General features: G+C 49.0%; 1 protein-coding gene across 5 annotated transcripts in view; it reads right to left on the bottom strand.

The window, feature by feature from the left end:
• Positions 1-18,159, bottom strand: part of ERBIN (erbb2 interacting protein) — a 2,559,118-nt gene that overhangs the window by 216,958 nt on the left and 2,324,001 nt on the right. The window contains exon 23 of one of the 5 annotated variants that reach the window (XM_069627374.1): positions 7,311-7,454. The exons of the other annotated variants lie outside the window; for them this stretch is intronic. Within the exon in view, the coding sequence (XP_069483475.1) occupies positions 7,311-7,454 (144 nt within the window). The remainder of the gene's footprint in view (positions 1-7,310; positions 7,455-18,159) is intronic. 5 annotated transcript variants of the gene reach the window in all.

Here is an 18,159-nt window from a genome sequence, read left to right as displayed (position 1 = left end):
CAGTTTTCATGTCGTCAGGAAGGAATTCCAGGATTGGGCCCAGCTTGTACCAGAGCTCCCGGTCCTATCGGGACAAGATAGCCAGAGCTTCAGCCGCCTTGATCAGTGTTAGGGAGAATTCTCATTTATGGCTAATTTCCCTCACCTAGTGAGTCCCTCAGCAGCTTTGCTGGATTTCTGGAGTTTATTTTTTCCACCTGGTAAGAGTGTGAGCCTTTTTCCCACTCTTACATGTGTATTTCTACTGTTTGTGTGATCTTGGGCTCTGGAGCTACACCACTCCATGAGCCCCACTTTTTGTGTGTGTTACACAGCACCTTTAGTGCAGGGACACCGGGTTGTCTTTGAGACTTCCCACTGACTCAATTTTTCTGGGGCCGACTACTGTCCCCCAGAAACATGTAAAGTTGCCATTAACTTTATATAGTCACTTTAAACTGTACACCACATCTTGCATGAGTATTGGAAAGGGTTAGTTACTACCCCTTTTTGTCTGTGCCTCTCTGAGCTCATTTTGCTCTCTTAACACGAAGACTTGGCTGGTGGCAGTGGTATCTACCCTAACTTTTCTACCGCGATTGCACTATATAAATGTGGTACTGTTTTGGGTTATTGTATTAGCCTCAAACTTAAACCCGCTTGACCAAATACTTTTTACTTTTGCTCCAGTTGGGTTTTATCGCCATTTCTTTTTGTTAAAATCCTTCTTATGTTTTACTTTGCGCGGCAAACCAGGTTTGCCTCCTTTGTTCGCCGAACTTTGGCGGGCTTCTGTCCAGAAGCCCTCCTTTGGCATCTGGGTGTCTAGGTGGGCTGAATGTGAGGGAGGGGTTTAGTCACGCCCTGCACAGGGTCTCCTTGGAGACACAAGTCGCACTTTGTGGCGATTGGCTGAGGTGGTTGTCCGGGCCGGGGCAGGACTCTTGGGCTGGAAGTCAGAGTCGCCACTGGAACTGCAAAGAACCGAAGAGAAGCGGAGAAGACGACAGCTGCTGCAACTCCCGAGTCCCGGTGAAACCCTGCTGCAGTCCGGAGATATCTACCCTGCAACGACCAGAGAAGATCTAGTCTGGAGTCTTCTTTCCTTGAGCCTGCTGGGATCAACCAGCTCACCTTCCACAGCCAGAGGATCCTCTTCTTGGTCGAAATCGCTGCACATAGCTGTAGTGGTCCGGATAGCCATCTGAAGAGCCCCTCCTGTTTTAAAGGAGCGCACGTTTTATTCAACGTTGCTTCGCTGCTGCTGGCCTCATCCCTGGGTAGTGCAGATCGCTCCAGATGTCTTCCTTCTTGTCCCCACGACTGAAGCTCCAGGAACTGTGAGTCTTCAGGGACTACCAGGAACAACTGCCGTAGCACCAGCTTTTCTTCAAACAAATAAGGTACTGTGTCCAACCTCGAGGAATTAGGGTGAACCCTTTCTCCTCACCCAAGGCTTGTCCTTGTCTTCCTTCCCTCTTATAACTTTTGCTTCCCTTGTGACAATATCCAAGTACTCCTGGCAATTGTGAACTGTTCTAACCTTGTGATCCTCGACAACAGGACCCTGTCCCATTTGACACTGGATCAGGCCTATTGACTATCTACATTTTAGAAAGTGTCCTCTGATCTGCCTTCACAAAAGTATTGCCTATGATTTGTATCCCCTATTCTCTTGTGTTAGCTCATGTGCTAAGTGTGTTTGACTACGGTAATATTTCTTCTCGCGGGTACGCCTTTCTTTCGTAAGACCGAACTGTCATTATTGTCAAAAAGTGATCGCGTAATAACCCACTGTAACGTCTTTGTTTTACAACACTGGTCTGTCAAATCCAAAAGGTACTTGCTTTGAATTGTTCTGCACAAGTGGAATTGGTTTTGTGTAGTATATTTGAAGTGTGGTTTTAATTTAATAGAAATGAAGTGTTTTGTGAACAGATGGTCTAAAAATAAATGTACTTTTACTTTTTAACCAGAAACCTTGAGTCAGTGTTTGCTTGAGTCACAGTAATTGTAGTCCTTTGTGTAATCTCTACTACTGCTCATATATTCTTGAGATAAGTCTGGCTGCTCAGCCATTGCTATCACTTATTCGGTGTAGTACAGGCTTGTACCAAAGGTGAAATTGTGCTACCACTTGTGGTCTTAATTGTGTGTAGTGGTCCCTAAGGGCACTGCACAGGATTCTGCCTAACAATCGTGGATGCCGCTGTGTAAATGATCCTCTTTCCCATGGCATCCATTTTCTTCCCCTTGTAGTCCGGGGGGACCGTTGATGCAGAGGCCAGGTTGGCTAAATGTTCTCTTGTGGCAGCCAACACTACAGAGTTTGATGATGGTTTTGACCTTAAGCACTTTGGTGCAGAGTCCGGCACCCTGTATTTCTCATCCAACCTGTCTCGTTTGGGTAGAGCCGTGCTTGAGTTTTTCATGAGGGCCAGACCTCCTTCCCAAATGTCATACAAACGGGTACCGACATGATCATCTTCTCTTGGACTCTCATCGCTGGTATAGGAAGCCCTCCTTTTCGATTTCCTCAGGCACTAGTTAGAACAGCTTGGTAGGCCTGGAGATCGAGTGGAATGATCCTACCTTGTCTGGTGGAGAGGCTCTGTGAGGCGCGTCAAGGTGAGGTGTTTCATTGTCCGCCGGGACGAAGACCTTACCTTGGTTGGTTCCCGTGGCTGTCGTGGCAGTGTCCGTACCAGTGTCTGTGTGTGTATCTGGATCTACTAGTGGGGTCAGATCCCGGTGTGGTGGAGGAGGCTGACGTGGTGGCGTCGGGTGAAGCTTCCTCTCCTTACATGGAGGCTGGTCAGGGGCATGCGGTACAACAGGTGCCGGTGTTGGAGGCAACCTTTGCTGGATCTCTGTCACTAGGGTGTGGAAAGTTGACAGGATGTCCATAGATACGTCCTTCGGTTGGGGAGTGAATGGTGGAGTGATAAAGGAAGTGCCCCTGAAGTCTATGCTCCACTGTAAAACGTCAGGTCAGGATACAGAAACAAAGCCAAAAGGTTTGGGGGTCCATATACTATGAAGGAAAAATTGCTTCTAGAGAAATCTTTTCCAACACCCTCTCCAAAGTCTTTCGGTAATGTGCATTAGGGTGACCATAAGGAGTGGTCTGCTGCAGATTTACATCACGAGATGTGTCCAAACCACCTGCATCATACAGCCCTTTGGCAGAGTAGCAAATCTGTTTGGTTAGTGAAATAATAGTCTCCCTCCAGACACCCCCACCTATGGGCTCAAAACCAAACAGCCATTGGTCCCCATCCTCATCGAAAACCGACCGCATTACATTAACATTAATCAGGGTTCAAACATTAATCAGGGTTCTGGGAGAAAGGAAAGGTCGACTGTATGTGTAGACAGCGCCGTTCCCACCAGGCCCAACGGTACTGTTACTTTGGGCCTCTTCAGGTCCAGGGACCGTTTGCCGGTCCTTGTGGTCAATCACGAGGGCATATGACCAGACTTGGCTACCTTGGCACTGGAACTAAGGGCACAACTTGAGGCGTATTGGCAGCGATGGACTGGCCTATAGGGAACTCTGGAGATTTCCTGATAGGCCTCTACACTTTGGGCTTCTTTTGTGTTAACCTATTTTATTTTCACATTTTTTCTTAGGAAAAGGGTTGGGGATGCTGAAAATGTGCGATATGGGGCCACTTTAAAAATAAATTCCAGGGCCTCTTTTGGTTCCCAGTTGGTTAGCACCCCTGGCCTGCAGTGTTGACACTGGAGTCGTACCTACACGGCTGTCTTAAACAACTGGAGCATTTGCTTCTTGAATGCCTCCCACTCTTCCTTCGACATGCCTGGAATCGCGCATACCTTGCCGCAATCCTCCGAAGAATCAGAGTTGCATCAATGGCCCCTCTTTTTATTATGGGAGGATAAATGGCTTCGGGAGAGCGAACAATTCTTTGCTTTCTTATGTTGCCTGTCCTTGTTAGGGAGAATTCTCTGTTTAGGCTGAATTTCCTAACCTAGTGAGTCCCCCAGCAGCTTTGCTGGATTTCTGGGGTTTATTTCTTTCTCCTGCCAAGAGTGAGACTCTTTTACCCTCACTATTGGGCATGATTTGAGTGTGTTTCTTTGAATCTAGATGTGTTTAATGGGCTATGGGGTCTTTTACTCCATAGGGCTATCTGTGTTTTTGTGATGTGTTACACAGCACCCTCAGTGCAGTGACACAGGGGTGTCTTAGTGACCCCCCAGTATAGACTCCATACCCTGGGAATGACTACTGTCTCCCAGGGCATGTAAAGTCACCATTGCCTTTACTAGTCTTAAATTCTGAACAGTACCAGTACAAACCATCATATTGTGGACGTACTGGCTGGGGCAATTCAATTGCCCCATGGTCTGTTAGTCGAGGGGGCACGTCTCCGTCCCCCATGATCGAGTTTTGGCTGGTGGCAGTGGATACTACTTTTTATATTCAACCGCGAATATTTTCCTATGGGATTTCCCATTGTTTTAGGCTACTATCTTTATTTAATTATTTACGGTAGCCTCGAACATACCGCCGTTTTTTTTAATTAATATTAATTCTCCGGTTGGTATTTTTTGCCAAAACTTGATTCTAAAATGGCGTTTGTGTTCTCTTCTGTGACTCCAACCCAAGTCGAGCCCTTTGTTCCACTTTTTGGCGGGTTTCTCCACAGAAGCCCTCCAAAGTGGTGCCACTATGTCTGGGGTACTTAGGAGGGATGGAGGGGTATTTAGGCACCCTGGACTGAGTTTCCTAGGCAACTCATGTTGCACTCCATCCTGATTGGCCCAAGTGGTGAGCCGGCCGGCTCACCGCTTAGCATGTTTGAGTGACAGCTAGGCTGAGTGAATGGGGGTTTGCTGCATAAAAGCAGGGCTTAGGGGACTGGAACTTCAGAAGTCGCCACAGGACCTAAGAATCCGACAAGGGAGAAGCTGAGCCGACCTGCCACGACACCACCACCGGTGGAGCCCTGCTGGACTGCCTCACCACTTTTCCCAACGACAGAGGAGATCTCCCGCCGGAGAGTCTTCTTCCTTTGACTGGTGGGGATAACCAGTTTCACTGTCTTTTCACTTTCCCCGATGTACCTCGTGGCCGCCTTGCCCGTGCCAAGCACCCCGGCAACCGGGATACCACGTTTTACCACGACCGTGAAACCAAGGTACCATCTTTAACCGGAAAACTCCGCAGCTGGTTTCTTCCCTGGTAGTGCAACGACCTTCATCTTTCCTCCAAGTCGAGATCTTCTCTTCCCCTGGACGACGACGCAACTTGCACCCACTACCAGGAACAACTGCCACCGCTGGATGATCCTTCCCACTTAAGGTACCGTGTCCCGCCTGGCTTCCCTTGATACCGACTGTACAGGGTAGATTTAGGCCCTGGCTTTCGAACCTAGGTTAGCCTGGGACACCTTGGCTAAACTTTTCTAAGCCTCTCTAAACTCTTCTTGAGCCCTCTGCAAGACTTTCTAAGCCTAGTGTAACTGTGTGATCTTGGGCGCATTTGTGCTCTGCTCTCTCTAAGAGTGGGCCCGGCCTTTGGACTTTGGCTCACCAGTGACTCTTTGGCTCTCTGCCTTGCTAACAGTGCTCCTGAATCAGAGTGGTGTACCTCTTCATATTCTGTCTTTTTCCCTCCCTTTCTCACAACCTTATTAGAGTGCAATCTAGTTAAGCGCTCACCTCTGTATGAAAATAAGTGGTGTTTTACTGTGATTTATCTAATAGGGAAAAAGGGGTGTATATATCATAATAGTAACTGTGTTTAGGATAAGTTTACAATAAGAGTGCTGGAGTGTTTCAACTTTGTGTTTTTAAATAAATAATTATATACTTTGATACCAAAGCTTTGGTCAGTGTTTGCTTGCATTATTGTATCTGAGTGCCTATTGAATATACTTTGCATACTGCCTAACTCTTCTTGAGGGACGTCTGACTGCTCAGCCACAGCTACCAGTTAAATCTGGGTGGTGCAGACTGCTACCAAATGGGTTTACTGCCAACACCTGTAGTCTTAAATCTTTTGCAGTGTTCCCTAAGGGAACTGCACAGGTTTCTGCGCCTAACAGTCCTTCTCAGGCGTGGGGTCTTCTGTCTCTTGTCGCGATGACCTGGCAATTGAACGAGTCGGGGACTTTGACGGAGGCCATCCAAGCATTAACTTAGCTGATCATTTCCTAAGAGATTTGGGATTTGTTTGTTGACACATGCAACACTCTTCGATATTGTGATCTTTACCGAGGCACCACACGCAGATGCCATGCAGGGCGGTGATCAACATCTTAAGGAGTTGCAATTCTAGCAAAGCTTGAACCTTGACGCCTTATAGATTTGCACTGAAATTTTCTCTGAGAAATGTTCCAAATATTTTGTGGCGCGTACTAAAGAATTGAACTGCTGTATGGTGCGCAGTGACGTAGTATATACGCGGCCGTAGTCCCATCCGGAGCAGACGAGTGGCACACTCGAATTAAGGAGCCGATGTCGAGCCGTACTACGCCCCCTGTCGAAAAGGTTTCTGAGCAGCTGACGAGGGAATGGCTATCTGATGAGGAATCTGCGGGAGAATAGAATACATTGAAACGGGTGTCTCGTGGAACTGGGAACCAGGGAAAGAAGAATTGGAGAATCAAAAAATGAAATTAGGATAAAGAATGCAAAAATTATGAAGCACCACTGATGCAACACAGCCATCCGCTTGCGAAATGGGACTGACGTGAGACATCAAGGTGGTGGAGTTTCGTTCCGTGGACATGACATGCCTTTAAATATAAGGGATATGCATAGGGGATGGGACGTAAGAATACAAAGACTACCCTGCTGCTTGGATTATCATTGAAAGGCAGATGAAAGCTATTATAAGGTCTTATAAGTGAAGTCAGATGGTGAGTTTGTGCAGCTGATTCAGAGGGCTCTTTCAGTGTAACTCACTTCAAATCCAAATAGAATTCCGAAAACAGCAGCTCAGAGTCTAACGATGAAAGTCCGTAGTGTGAAAAGCAACTCATGAGCACGTTACATTAAAATAGCACTTGCTGCAAATCATTTGTGTACTTAATCTGGGGCAGCGTGCCATGCAATCCGGTTCTAATGTGTGCGAAGCGAAAGCATTTACCTATTCCCAAAAATAAATGATCATTTCAATCATTATGATACAATAGGACAATCCGTACCCATCTTTCACATCTCTACTAATATAGCAGTGTAGATTGGGTTTATGCACAAACAAAATATTCAAACACAATGGGTAAGAATAAATTTGGGCTCCCTTTTCTTCCCCAGTTATGTATATCAGAATTACTAGCCTACAAAAAAGTACTCACACGGAAAACGTGCACCCCAGAACTTCCTCGGTCTGCAATACTCAAGGCTACACTGCCCTGGCTGCCATACAGATCCCTAGAGCTGCCAGAATAAAAGCTGCTGGCTGCAGAATAATTGGAATTAAAGGACCTAGACAGCATGCTCTGAATAAAGAAGGACAGATTTAACAAAAAGATTAGTGAAGCATGCATATATGACAAGACATGTTATAGAGAGAAGCACATACTCACAAAATACAGAAAATAATGCTGCACTGTCATGCGCACATGTACCTAGTGCTAATATATGAAATAACAGTGAAATATTTAGTATAACGTGGTGCCATGCAGTCTAAAAGCATACACATTAATATACCATGCAGGGGAACTGGTCACTCACAGATATAAACATGACAACGCACTTTAAATGGATGCCTTTGTCCTTGCCAAGATAGCTTATCGAACGCAACAGACCGACACCAACATTTAAAAATAATTGCACATTTGGCAAAAAGAGGGTAGTTCTAGTCAATTTAGGTTTACCAACTATTTATTGTACTTTTGCTCCACAGCCTACTACATACATGTTATTATAAGCAAGCACCTTAAGAAGCCGACACATCCTGAGCAGCAGCAAAAATAGGGTCAAGCCAGTTGGACTCGAAATAACAGACAACTCTTTGACTATCCATTTTGACATAAAACCAAAAAAGGGGGTGAACGCAGAGTGGATCTTGAAGATCATTGCTGTTTAAGCAGCAAGTGTGTGGAACCTTCTGCTAAACAAGGATAGGTACAGGCTGATGCTAGTGATGGGGGAGCCACGTGGGGCTCAGGGCAGTTCTTGCCAAGTGGCCTAGGAGAGTTCAACTCCGGTTTCAAACCACTGCCCCTGAAAATCTATGCAGAACCCAGTCCGCTCGCCCAAGGAATATATACACCTTGCCAGTGGCAGGTGTCCATTTAGATCCCCCAGCCCAGAGCCTCTCTTTTAATGGCAATGCTCGCCCCCAGTTTTGTCAAGAGTATGTCTGGCATTCAGGCCCCACAAATTCTTTTTGAAACATTCCTTTGTTACCAGCAGCACAACTGACTGTTAAACTCTTCAGGTACAAGCAACACAAGCAGTGGTAGTGAGTAGGGAATGAGTCACTGACAAAAAAGAATACAATACTTAGCTCTAACTCCTGTCCCCCATGGCATGGATTCACGTGCTCATGAATATTCCCAGTCTTCAGGCTGGGAATCCACAGTAAAAAGAAAAGCAGTTCTGCTTTAGCCTGAAAAATGCATTTCGCCTCTATAACCAATTGCTGTCCTTTGGGTCATGGCGCGCCCAGCAAATGACAGTCGCCTCCATAAACTCCACCCTGGGTGGCCATCTTCAGATCTGGTCGAGCATGTAAAATGGCAGTATGAACCAAGAAGAGCCACAGAAGGGAGGGAGGGTTAGCATGTGAATCCATGCCAGACCCATGCTGGAGAACAGGAGTTACAGTTAAGTAACTTGTTCCTTCTCTAGCATGTGGTTTGGTATGGATTACATGGCAGTACATATACACAACCACGGGAGGTGGCAAGGCTCAACAGAAGCAATACTTTTACTCCATGGAACAGACTCACATCAAACAGGTTGCATAGCACCGCTTAGCCGGCCCGGGACTCTTTCCTGGAATCCCTGTCAATGCAGTAAAATCTTGTGAAGGTGTGGGTGGACCTCCACGTAGCAGCCCTGAGGATGTCGAGCAGGGGAACACCAGAGAGAAAAGCAGTCGTTGCTGCGATGGCTCTGGTAGAAGAGGTCTGTTAGCCAGACAATGACAGTGCATGATGCAGACGGAGAGCCGCCTGGATATGGAAGCCTTAGACAGGGCCTTCCCGCGATTCACAGGTGTCCAAAATTCACGAATAGCTAAGATGTCTTGCAAAACTCCTTCGTGCATGCCACAGAAGAACTTCAAAAGGCACGAGCAACGTCCAGTGAATGCAACTTTCTTTCCACCGGCGTAGAAGGATTCGGGAAGAAGATCGGCAGAACCAAAGGCTCATTGAGATGGAATTCTGATGGAACTTTTGGCAAAGAAGGTGGGGTGGGTCCGCAGCACCACACTTGTAGCATGGAAAAAACAAGCACGGCTGCTTGCAAGAGTGCCTGGATCTCCCCGACCACCTGGTCGAGGTGATGGCCACTAAGAAAGCACTCTTTCATGAGAGAAACCTCGAAGGGGCCTGATGCATTGGTCCAAAAGGGGCCCCTAAGAGCTTGGCCAAAACCACGTTGAGCTCCTAGGCTGGATCAGGAGCCTTCACTGGTCAAAAAGTCCTGAAGTGACCTTTGAGGAACTCCTTGTCCAGCCTGTGCGATTACAGGCTTACCATCCCTGGTGTAATGGCATATGGCAGCCATATACATCTTGATCAAGGCATGAGCCGGAAGGAGCTGCAGAGCTGTGACTTGCAGCTGCGTAATCGTCCGAGTTCTGCACCACACCAAGAAGCATTTCCACTTGTGGCTGTAGCACGATAACAGAGGAAGCTCTGGCCTTGGCCAGGATCTGCTGCATTCCAGCGGCAGGGAATAATGCCAAAAGACTAGGGCTGCAGGAGCCAGGCCGTGGGGCTCAGCGACGCTGGGTCTTGGTGCAGTATTGTTCCGCTTTCTCTGAAGAGAAGATCGTGAAGTGGAGGCAGCCGGATGGATGGAACCACTGACGGACCGAGCAGGTACCAGATATGCTGTGGTCACGCCGGAGCGATGAGCATCATCCTGCAATGACATTGTCTGACTGTGTGTGTTGATCCCGCCTAGCGGGATCGGTGGCAAGGCGTACAGAAAGAGCCCTTCTGATGGGAACAGGAAGGCGTCAACCAGGCCCCTCGGCTGAGGGAACCTGCTGGCAAACCTCTGGCACTTGAAGTTGGCAGAGGTCGCGAAGAGGTCGATTCGTGGTTGGCCCCACTTGCTGAAGAGAAGGGATACTTGATCCTGACGAAGCGCCAACTCGTGGCAGGACCGCAGCTCCCCGCTGAGAGAGTCTGCAATGGTATTCTTGGTGTCTGCCAGGTGTAATGAGACGAGGAACATGTCTTAAAGAATGGGCCAGTGCCACAGGGATTGAGCTTCCCAGGAAAGCGCCAGCGAGTGCATTCCGTCCTGTTTCCGCGTGTAGAACATGGTGGTGGTGTTGCCCATGAAGATAATCACTGCTTCCCCTGAGGTTGGGGCAGGAATGATTTGAGGGCCCAGAAGACTTCCCAGAATTCCAGGACGTTGGTGAGCGTGGCCTGGTACAGTGGGATCTGAAAAGGAGCTCCTTGCGTCAGATGTGGGCGCACTCCCCACCATCGCAGAGCTAGTCAGAACACCTGGTCGAGGGCAACCTTGTCTGTCCAAGAGCCCATGACTTCCAGCCACACTGCATCCAGGAACTCCTGAAGATGCCTCATTCAGAGCCTGCAGAATGGAACTAGGTGGATGCAGGACATTATTCCCAACAGCGACGTGATGGCTCGCACGGTCGTGGATTGCACAGACGACGGGTGCTGCACCTTCCACAGGATGGTTGTCACCCTTTCCTCAGAGGGTAGCCAGGAATGAGATTGGGTTGATCCGGGCGCCCAGGAACAGAGCGTCCCATGATGGCTCCACGCAGTACTTCGAATCGTTGATAATAAAAAAAAATCAGCTCCGTGAGAAGGCAAATGTCTATGCAGTCTTCTGGATTGCCAGTGCATGAGAGCGGGAGCGGATGAGGCAGTCGTCCAGATAAGGGTATATGTGGATGGCCGTGAAACGTAGATGGGCTGCCACCGGAGTTAAGCACTTTGTCAACACCCTTGGTGCCGAGTTCAGGCTGAAGGGCAGGGCCGTGAACTGCTAGTGCCATTGCTGAACCACAAACCGCATGAACTTCGATGCTTTGGATGAATGGGAACATGAAAGTTGGCATCCTCCAGGTCCGAGGTCGCCAGGAAATCCCCTTCCTCAAGCTGGTCGAGCAAGTGCTGCAACGTGACCATCCGGAACTTCTGGGATTTCAAATACTTGTTGAGGAGCCTTAAGTCTAGGATCGGCCGCCACCCTCCTGATTTCTTCTGTACCATTAAGTATCTGAAGTACACTCCGGAGCCCCAGAGGCGCAAAGGGATGGGTTCAATAAGTTTTTTTCTTAGCATGGCCTAGACCTCCTGCAGCAGCCTGGCCATGTGTAGTTCTTGATGCGCCGCAGTAGGAAGGAGAGACATCTGTGTTCTAATTCCAAGGTGTGCCTCTGATGGAGAACATCCAGCACCCTGTTAGGGAGAATTCTCATTTTATGGCTAATTTCCCTCACCTAGCGAGTCCCTCAGCAGCTTTGCTGGATTTCTGGAGTTTCTTTTTTCCACTTGGCAAAAGTGTGAGCTTTTCCCCCACTATAACCTGTGTTTTGCCATGTGTATTACAGCTGTTTTTGTGATTGCGGACTCTGGAGTACCCCACTTCAGTAGCCCCCCTCTTGTGTGTTACACAGCACCTTCAGTGCAGTAACACAGGGCTGTCGTTTCGACTTCCCACCAACTCCATTTCTGAGGTTGACTACTGTCCCCCAGAAAAGGGTAAAGTTGCCATTACCTTTACATAGTCTTTTAACCACAGATCCAGTACACCTCATGTTAGGGAGAATTCTCATTTATGGCTAATTTCCCTCACCTAGTGAGTCCCCCAGCAGCTTTGCTGGACTTCTGGAGTTTATTTTTTCTTCCACCTGGTAAGAGAGCTTTTTCCCCCACTCTTACCTGTGTTTTGCTGTGCGTTTCCATCTGTTTTTGTGATTGTGGACTCTGAAGAACACCACTTCAGTAGCCCCCTTCTTTGTGTGCGTCACACAGCACCTTTCGTGCCGTGGCACCGGGTTGTCTTTGAGACTTCCCTCGACTCCATTTCTGAGGCGACTACTGTCCCCCAGAAAAGGGTAAAGTTACCATTAACTTTAGTCAATCTACCACAGATCCAGTACACCCTATCTTCCATGGAGTTCTGGAAAGGGTTAACTCGTATCCCTTTTTATCAGTACCTCCTAGAGCATTATTTCGTCTTTTAACATTTAGATTTGGCTGGTGGCAGTGGTATCTACCCTAATTTTCCTACCGCGATTATATTACATAACGTGGTATTGTTTTAGGCTATTTTAGTAGCCTCGAACTTTGAACCCGCTAGTCCAAATACTTTTAAATTCGGCTCCGGTTGGGTTTAATCGCCATTTCTTTTTGTTAACATCCTTCTTGGGTCTTTCTTTGCGTGGAAAACCAGGTTTGCCCCCTTTGTTCGCTGACCTTTGGCGGGCTTCTGACCAGAAGCCCTCCTCTGGCGCCTGGATCTCTAGGTGGGCTGAATGTGAGGGAGGGGTGTAGTCACCCCCTGCACAGGGTCTCCTTAGAGACCCAAGTCACACTTTGTATTGATTGGCTGAGGTGGTTGTCCGGGCTGGACAACCCCCCCTGCTGATTGATTGACAGCCAGGCTGTGTGAATGGGGGATTCTAGCATAAAAGTCAGCTCTCTGGAGCTGGAAGTCAGAGTCACCACTGGAACTGCAAGGAACCGAAGAGAAGCGGAGAAGACTGCTGCAACTACCCCGTCCCGGTGAAGCCCTGCTGCAGTCCTGAGCCATCTACCCTTCGACGACCAGAGAAGATCCAATCCGGAGTCTTCTTCCCTTGAGCCTGATGGGGTCAACCAGCTCATCTTCCACAGCCAGAGGATCCTCTTCGTGGTCGAAATCACTGCACCCTGCTGTAGTGGTCCGGATAGCCATCTGAAGAGCCTCTCCTGTTTTAAAGGAGCGCACCTTTTATTCACCATCGCTGCTGCTGGCCTCATCCTAGAGTGATGCAGACCCCTCCAGACCGAAGCACCAGTAACCGTGGGTCTGCAGGAAACCACCAGGAACAACTGCCGTGGCACCAGCTTCTTCACTGTATAAGGTACTGTGTTCTGCTTCGAGGAACTAGGGTGAATCCCTTTTCTCCTCCTCCAAGGCTTGCCCTGGTCTTCCCTCCTTCTTATAACTTTTGCTTCCTCTGTTGACAATATCCAAGTACTCTTGGCAACGTTGAATCTTGAACTGTCTGACTGTGTGATCCTCCACAACAGGAACCAGGTTCCACTTGACACTGGCTCCGGCCTATTGACTCTTGAATTTCAGTCAACGAGTGTTCTCTGATTCTGTCTGCCTTGACAAAAGTATCGCCTATGATTTTTGCCCCCAACTCTCTCTGGTTAGCCCAGGTGCTAAGTGTGTTTTTGCCCCGGTAACATCTCTTGCCGTGGATACACGTTTCGTTAATAAGACCAAGCTGTCAAAAAGTGATCGCATATGTATTCCTGGTAACGTCTTTTGTTTCACAACACCCATCCGCCAGAACATAGGGTACTTACCTTGAGCTGTTCTGTGCCAAGAGAATTGGTTGGTTGTGGTGTATTTTACGTGTGGTTTTGAATTTATAGAAGTGTTGTGTTTTATAACAAATGGTTTAAAAATAAATGTACTTGTATTTTTCTACCTGAAACCTTGAGTCAGAGTTTGCTTGAGTCACAGTAATTGTGGTCCCTTTGTGTAATCCGTGCTACTACTCATATACTCTTGAGATAAGCCTGGCTGCTCCGCTACTGCTACCACTTTAACATAGTAGTACAAGCTTGTACCAAAGGTGAACTTGTATTTCCACTTGCAGTCCTAATTCTGTGTAGTGGTCCCTAATGGCACTGCACAGGATTCTGCCTAACACACCCACCTGTCCGTGGTGACAAAGTTTGCTAGTCGGAAGCCCACTAAGGTGTGAAAGTGGGGGCCCGGATCCATGGGCGGTTCAGGCCTGCCTGGGCGTCTGCATCCTGGCATGCAAGTGACGACGCGGTCCTCCACCGACGACGCCGTCCTCCACTGACGATGCTGTCCTCCAATGCCGAAGGCTTGCGAGTGCCCCCCTGTAGGCTTCCTGGGTGGTAGAGTTGCAGGGCTGGCGACAGGGTGCATAGTACCCCTTGAGAAACGAAAAGGAGGATGATCTCCTCTGCCTCAGAGTCCCTAGAGAACGTGCCTATTGTTACGCTCACCTGGCTCCCACAGAGGCGTCGATCGGAACTGGACAGCTGCGGTTTCCACCAATGTGACGCGTAGGGCCGAGATGATGGACTGGACTGGCCCACCTAGCTTTGTTTGCTTGGCCCGTAGGAATATCCTTCTGTAAATGGAGAAAGGGAATTAACCACCCGTGGAGTTGAGCGTAAATCCCCCTCCACCCCCGCTGTTCTCCCCACAGATCACCTTTGATGTCCTCTCATAGTCTCACCTGATGGTTTGAAAAGAGGAGCTCTCCATCCTGCATTGAGCGCAGGGGCGCGTTGATAACCAGTTGCTTCACTGGCTCGAAGGAATTGGTGAGTTCCAGAACAATATTGACTTCGACATTCCCGGCAAGACGCCGTAAGTATAAAGTTCGTAAGAGTTCAAAGGCCTGACTTTCACTCTTGTCCGATTCCTTGCAGGTTGCAGCTTGATCCTAATGAAGAGTTCTTCGTGGCAACCGGTAGTATTCTGGTAAGGATTTGTATTTTCCAACACAGTTCGATAAAATAATGTCAATATGTAACCTGTTGCTTTCTCCCTTATTGAGGCGCTGAGAGAAAGTATGAAGTCTCGGGGAATAATACCTCCGGCGGTAAAATTAGGTAAGTCTATTGTGGTGTGGAGGGTTCCCCTTGTTAGTCCCTTTGTTTCACCTTGCTGTCCTTTTGTTTCCCCTTAGGGGCCATGGTTCGGCAAAGATGCAGTGGAAGCTGTGCCGACCCGTGAAGAGGAATAGTACCCCCGGTGGTAAAATCAGTTAAGTCTATGGGGGGGGGGGGGTAACTAATATTCCTCTGTGTATTCCCTTGGCTCACCTTGCTGTTCTTGTCTTCTCCTTAGGTGCCGGAATGCGGCGGGAGCATGCAGGAGGATGCGGTGGAATGTGAAGATGCTGCGAAGGCCGGTGAGTTCAGCGCGGCGCTACAGCAGGCGAGGCGACGCGCATAAAATAACTTCTTTCTTCCAGCTCGAAGGCACGATGGATCGGGAATTCAGGTAAGGATCAAAGGTATTGCTCTTGTCCAACCTTTTCTCCTTCTTTCTCCCTTTTTCTAGGAGCTCCAAACTCGTGGCAGAAGGCTGGATGTAGACTTGTAGGCACGGTGAGCTCTTGAAGCATGGTCTGCATCAACAGAGTTTTAATCTATGAGCCTGGCGCCATGACTCTCCATATGAGCCTGGCGCCATAGGCGCCAGGACTGGACCCAAATAGCCCGTAGCAGGGGTTGTTGGGCTTGCTTAGGATAACTTGATGCCTGCTTCCGGGGTTGCTGGACTTGGTCTGGGTCCCCGGGGGCAGGCATCATGGCACCTATTCCGTGTCGGTCTTAATCGATTGGAGCGTCTCGTCCACAGACTTGCCAAAATAATTGTCCCCAAAGAAAGGCATGTCTACCACCTTGGAATGTACATCTGCCCTGAAGTCTGCAGCCTTCAGCCAAAACTGGCACCACAGGACCACCCCTATTGCCCATCTGGCGGAAGCTGGAGTCCGTAAAATTCAATGCCACTGTGTTGGTATGCTCCGAGACCCCCTCGCCTTCCTAGAACAGGGCCAGGGCATCAGCCTTATCGTTTGGCAGGAAGTTCAAGATAGGGCCGAGTTTATACCATTGCTCCCGTTCATACCGAGACAGGATAGCCAGGGCGTTGGCGGCCTTGGATGGTGGAAGCCACGGTATAAATGACGCTCTTCCCCATTCCATCAAGCTTGTTCTCCTCCTGGTCTGGAGGCACCATGGACGAGAATGATGGATTCGCCGGGTGCTTCCCGGTGGCGGCAGACACCACAGAGTTTGGAGAAGGCTGCGATCTCAAGTACCTGGGGGCCGAGTCCTGGACCCTGTACTTCTTCTCCACCTTGTCTCTTTTGTGGGGGTGGCGTGTTTGGGGTCTTCATCAAGGCCAAGCCTTCCTCCCAAACATCGTCCAGCAGAGGGAGGGACATTACGGTCTTCCGTGTAGATTCCCAGCGTTGAAACAGGAACCACTCCTGCTCCAGGACCAGAGTGAAGAGAGCAGAGGCCCTCCAAATCATGCCATTGAAGGAGCCCACCTCATCCCGGGGCCACGCCCTGGCGGTTCCCCATCAGCTGCCACATGGTCATACTCATCTGTATGCATTGCAGTAGTTCCGTACTTGTGTTGGTGCGTGGTGGTACCTCCCACAACAGGGTCAAAGGCCTCTGGGGCGGTGCCGGCTGCAGCGTCAACAGGGTGCACACCGATGAGGTTGTTGGAGTTGTGGTTGTCGACTATGCTGTTGTCAACGGAGCAGATGTCTTGGATGACGAAGTGGTCGTCGACGAAGATGAGGTCTCGGATGACAAAGCCGTTGTTGACAGGGCCCTGGGCCTCTCCTTTGCACCCTCGTCCTTGGAAGAGGATCTGGGCTTCAATGGGGTCAGGGAATTAGTTGCAGAAAATACCCCACCCACCGGCAAATCTCACATCCTTTCTCATTATGGTTTGGGTGCAGCCAACCCAGGCACTTGAGATGCCGATCCTCAACATGGACGCTCCAAAGTCCACACTTCGCGCCTATCTTGAAGAATCCTTATCTTCTCTGACATTGTCGAGGTGGGAAGTAGGCCCAAGCCTGGGACTTCCAAAAACTCAGAAGATCTGCACTGAAAGTTGATCTTTGCCGACAATGGGACCCCGCTACCAGTCGTCGATAGATGGTAGACGATGGAAAAGAATCAAAAAACACTAAACTTTACCTGAAAAAACACTTAAAAAGTCAAAATACTCGAGGAGCAAGATGAGCAGACACCCAACACTGAAACGTAAGGTAAAAATCTGAAGAAGGCCACCAGTGGTGGAACTTAGGGAGACAACTGTCATTGGATGGGGGCAGTATGACCTAAAGGAAAATGATTGTTTAGAGGAGAAATGTAGTTTCCATGCTAAAGCGAAAATGCTTTCCTTTTTACCGAGAATTCCCTGCCTGGCGACGGGTAATATTCATGAGCATGTGAATCCATGACAGACCCCATGCTGGGGAACTCTGATTAAGTCTGAATGTTAGGCAATATTGATATTTTATTTGTATTGCGCTCATTCACGTGCTTCAGAGCGCGACGAGGCAAGGAAGGGGAACAAGAGAGAACAAAACCAGCAATCTTACTAGGCCCTGTGACATTGAGACTGTGCAAGTGCAGGGGAGAGGGAAGGGGCGCGACTGCGAGGTGGAAAGTGCTGTGCATAGGAATGAGAAAAGTGGCAAGTGCTAGGTTTAAGGCACAGACCGGTAGTGTCTGATAAGTGCAGGGAAGGGTGGGGGAATTGTAGGGTTACAGGGTACAGACCCAAAGCGCAAGGGTTGCCAGGAGGCGGTGCGTGGCAGTGTGAGAAGTACCTGGGCCCGAAATCAGGGGGTATCCAGGTGCACGATTCCTAAGCAGAACAGATCAACAGGGGAGAGGAGGAGAGAAGGCAGAAGCAAAAAGGAAGGTCTTGAGGTGCTTCCGGAACCGGAGATGGTTCTCCTCAAGTTTCAGAGTAGCAGGGAGGCTGTTCCAGAGGGAGGCCCCAACCGAAGACCGAGATCTACCCCCAGCACGTTTCTTAGAGAACGACTAACCTTGAGGGAGTTGGAGGGGGTGGAGCGAAGAGCTTGACAGGGAAGGTATTTGCAGAGGGAGAGTTGAAGATATTTTGGACCCAGGCCCCAGAAAGCCTTGTGGGCAAAGGGTCTTGAATTTAATACTTGCAACCACAGGGAGCCAATGAAGAGATTTCAGGGCTGGAGAGATATGA

Source organism: Ambystoma mexicanum, chromosome 6p, assembly GCF_040938575.1.
Source record: "Ambystoma mexicanum isolate Mex_15411 chromosome 6p, UKY_AmexF1_1, whole genome shotgun sequence".
Lineage (NCBI taxonomy): Eukaryota > Metazoa > Chordata > Amphibia > Caudata > Ambystomatidae > Ambystoma > Ambystoma mexicanum.
The sequence above is the reverse complement of the archived record's forward strand: the minus strand, read 5'-3'. Positions and strand labels throughout refer to the sequence as shown.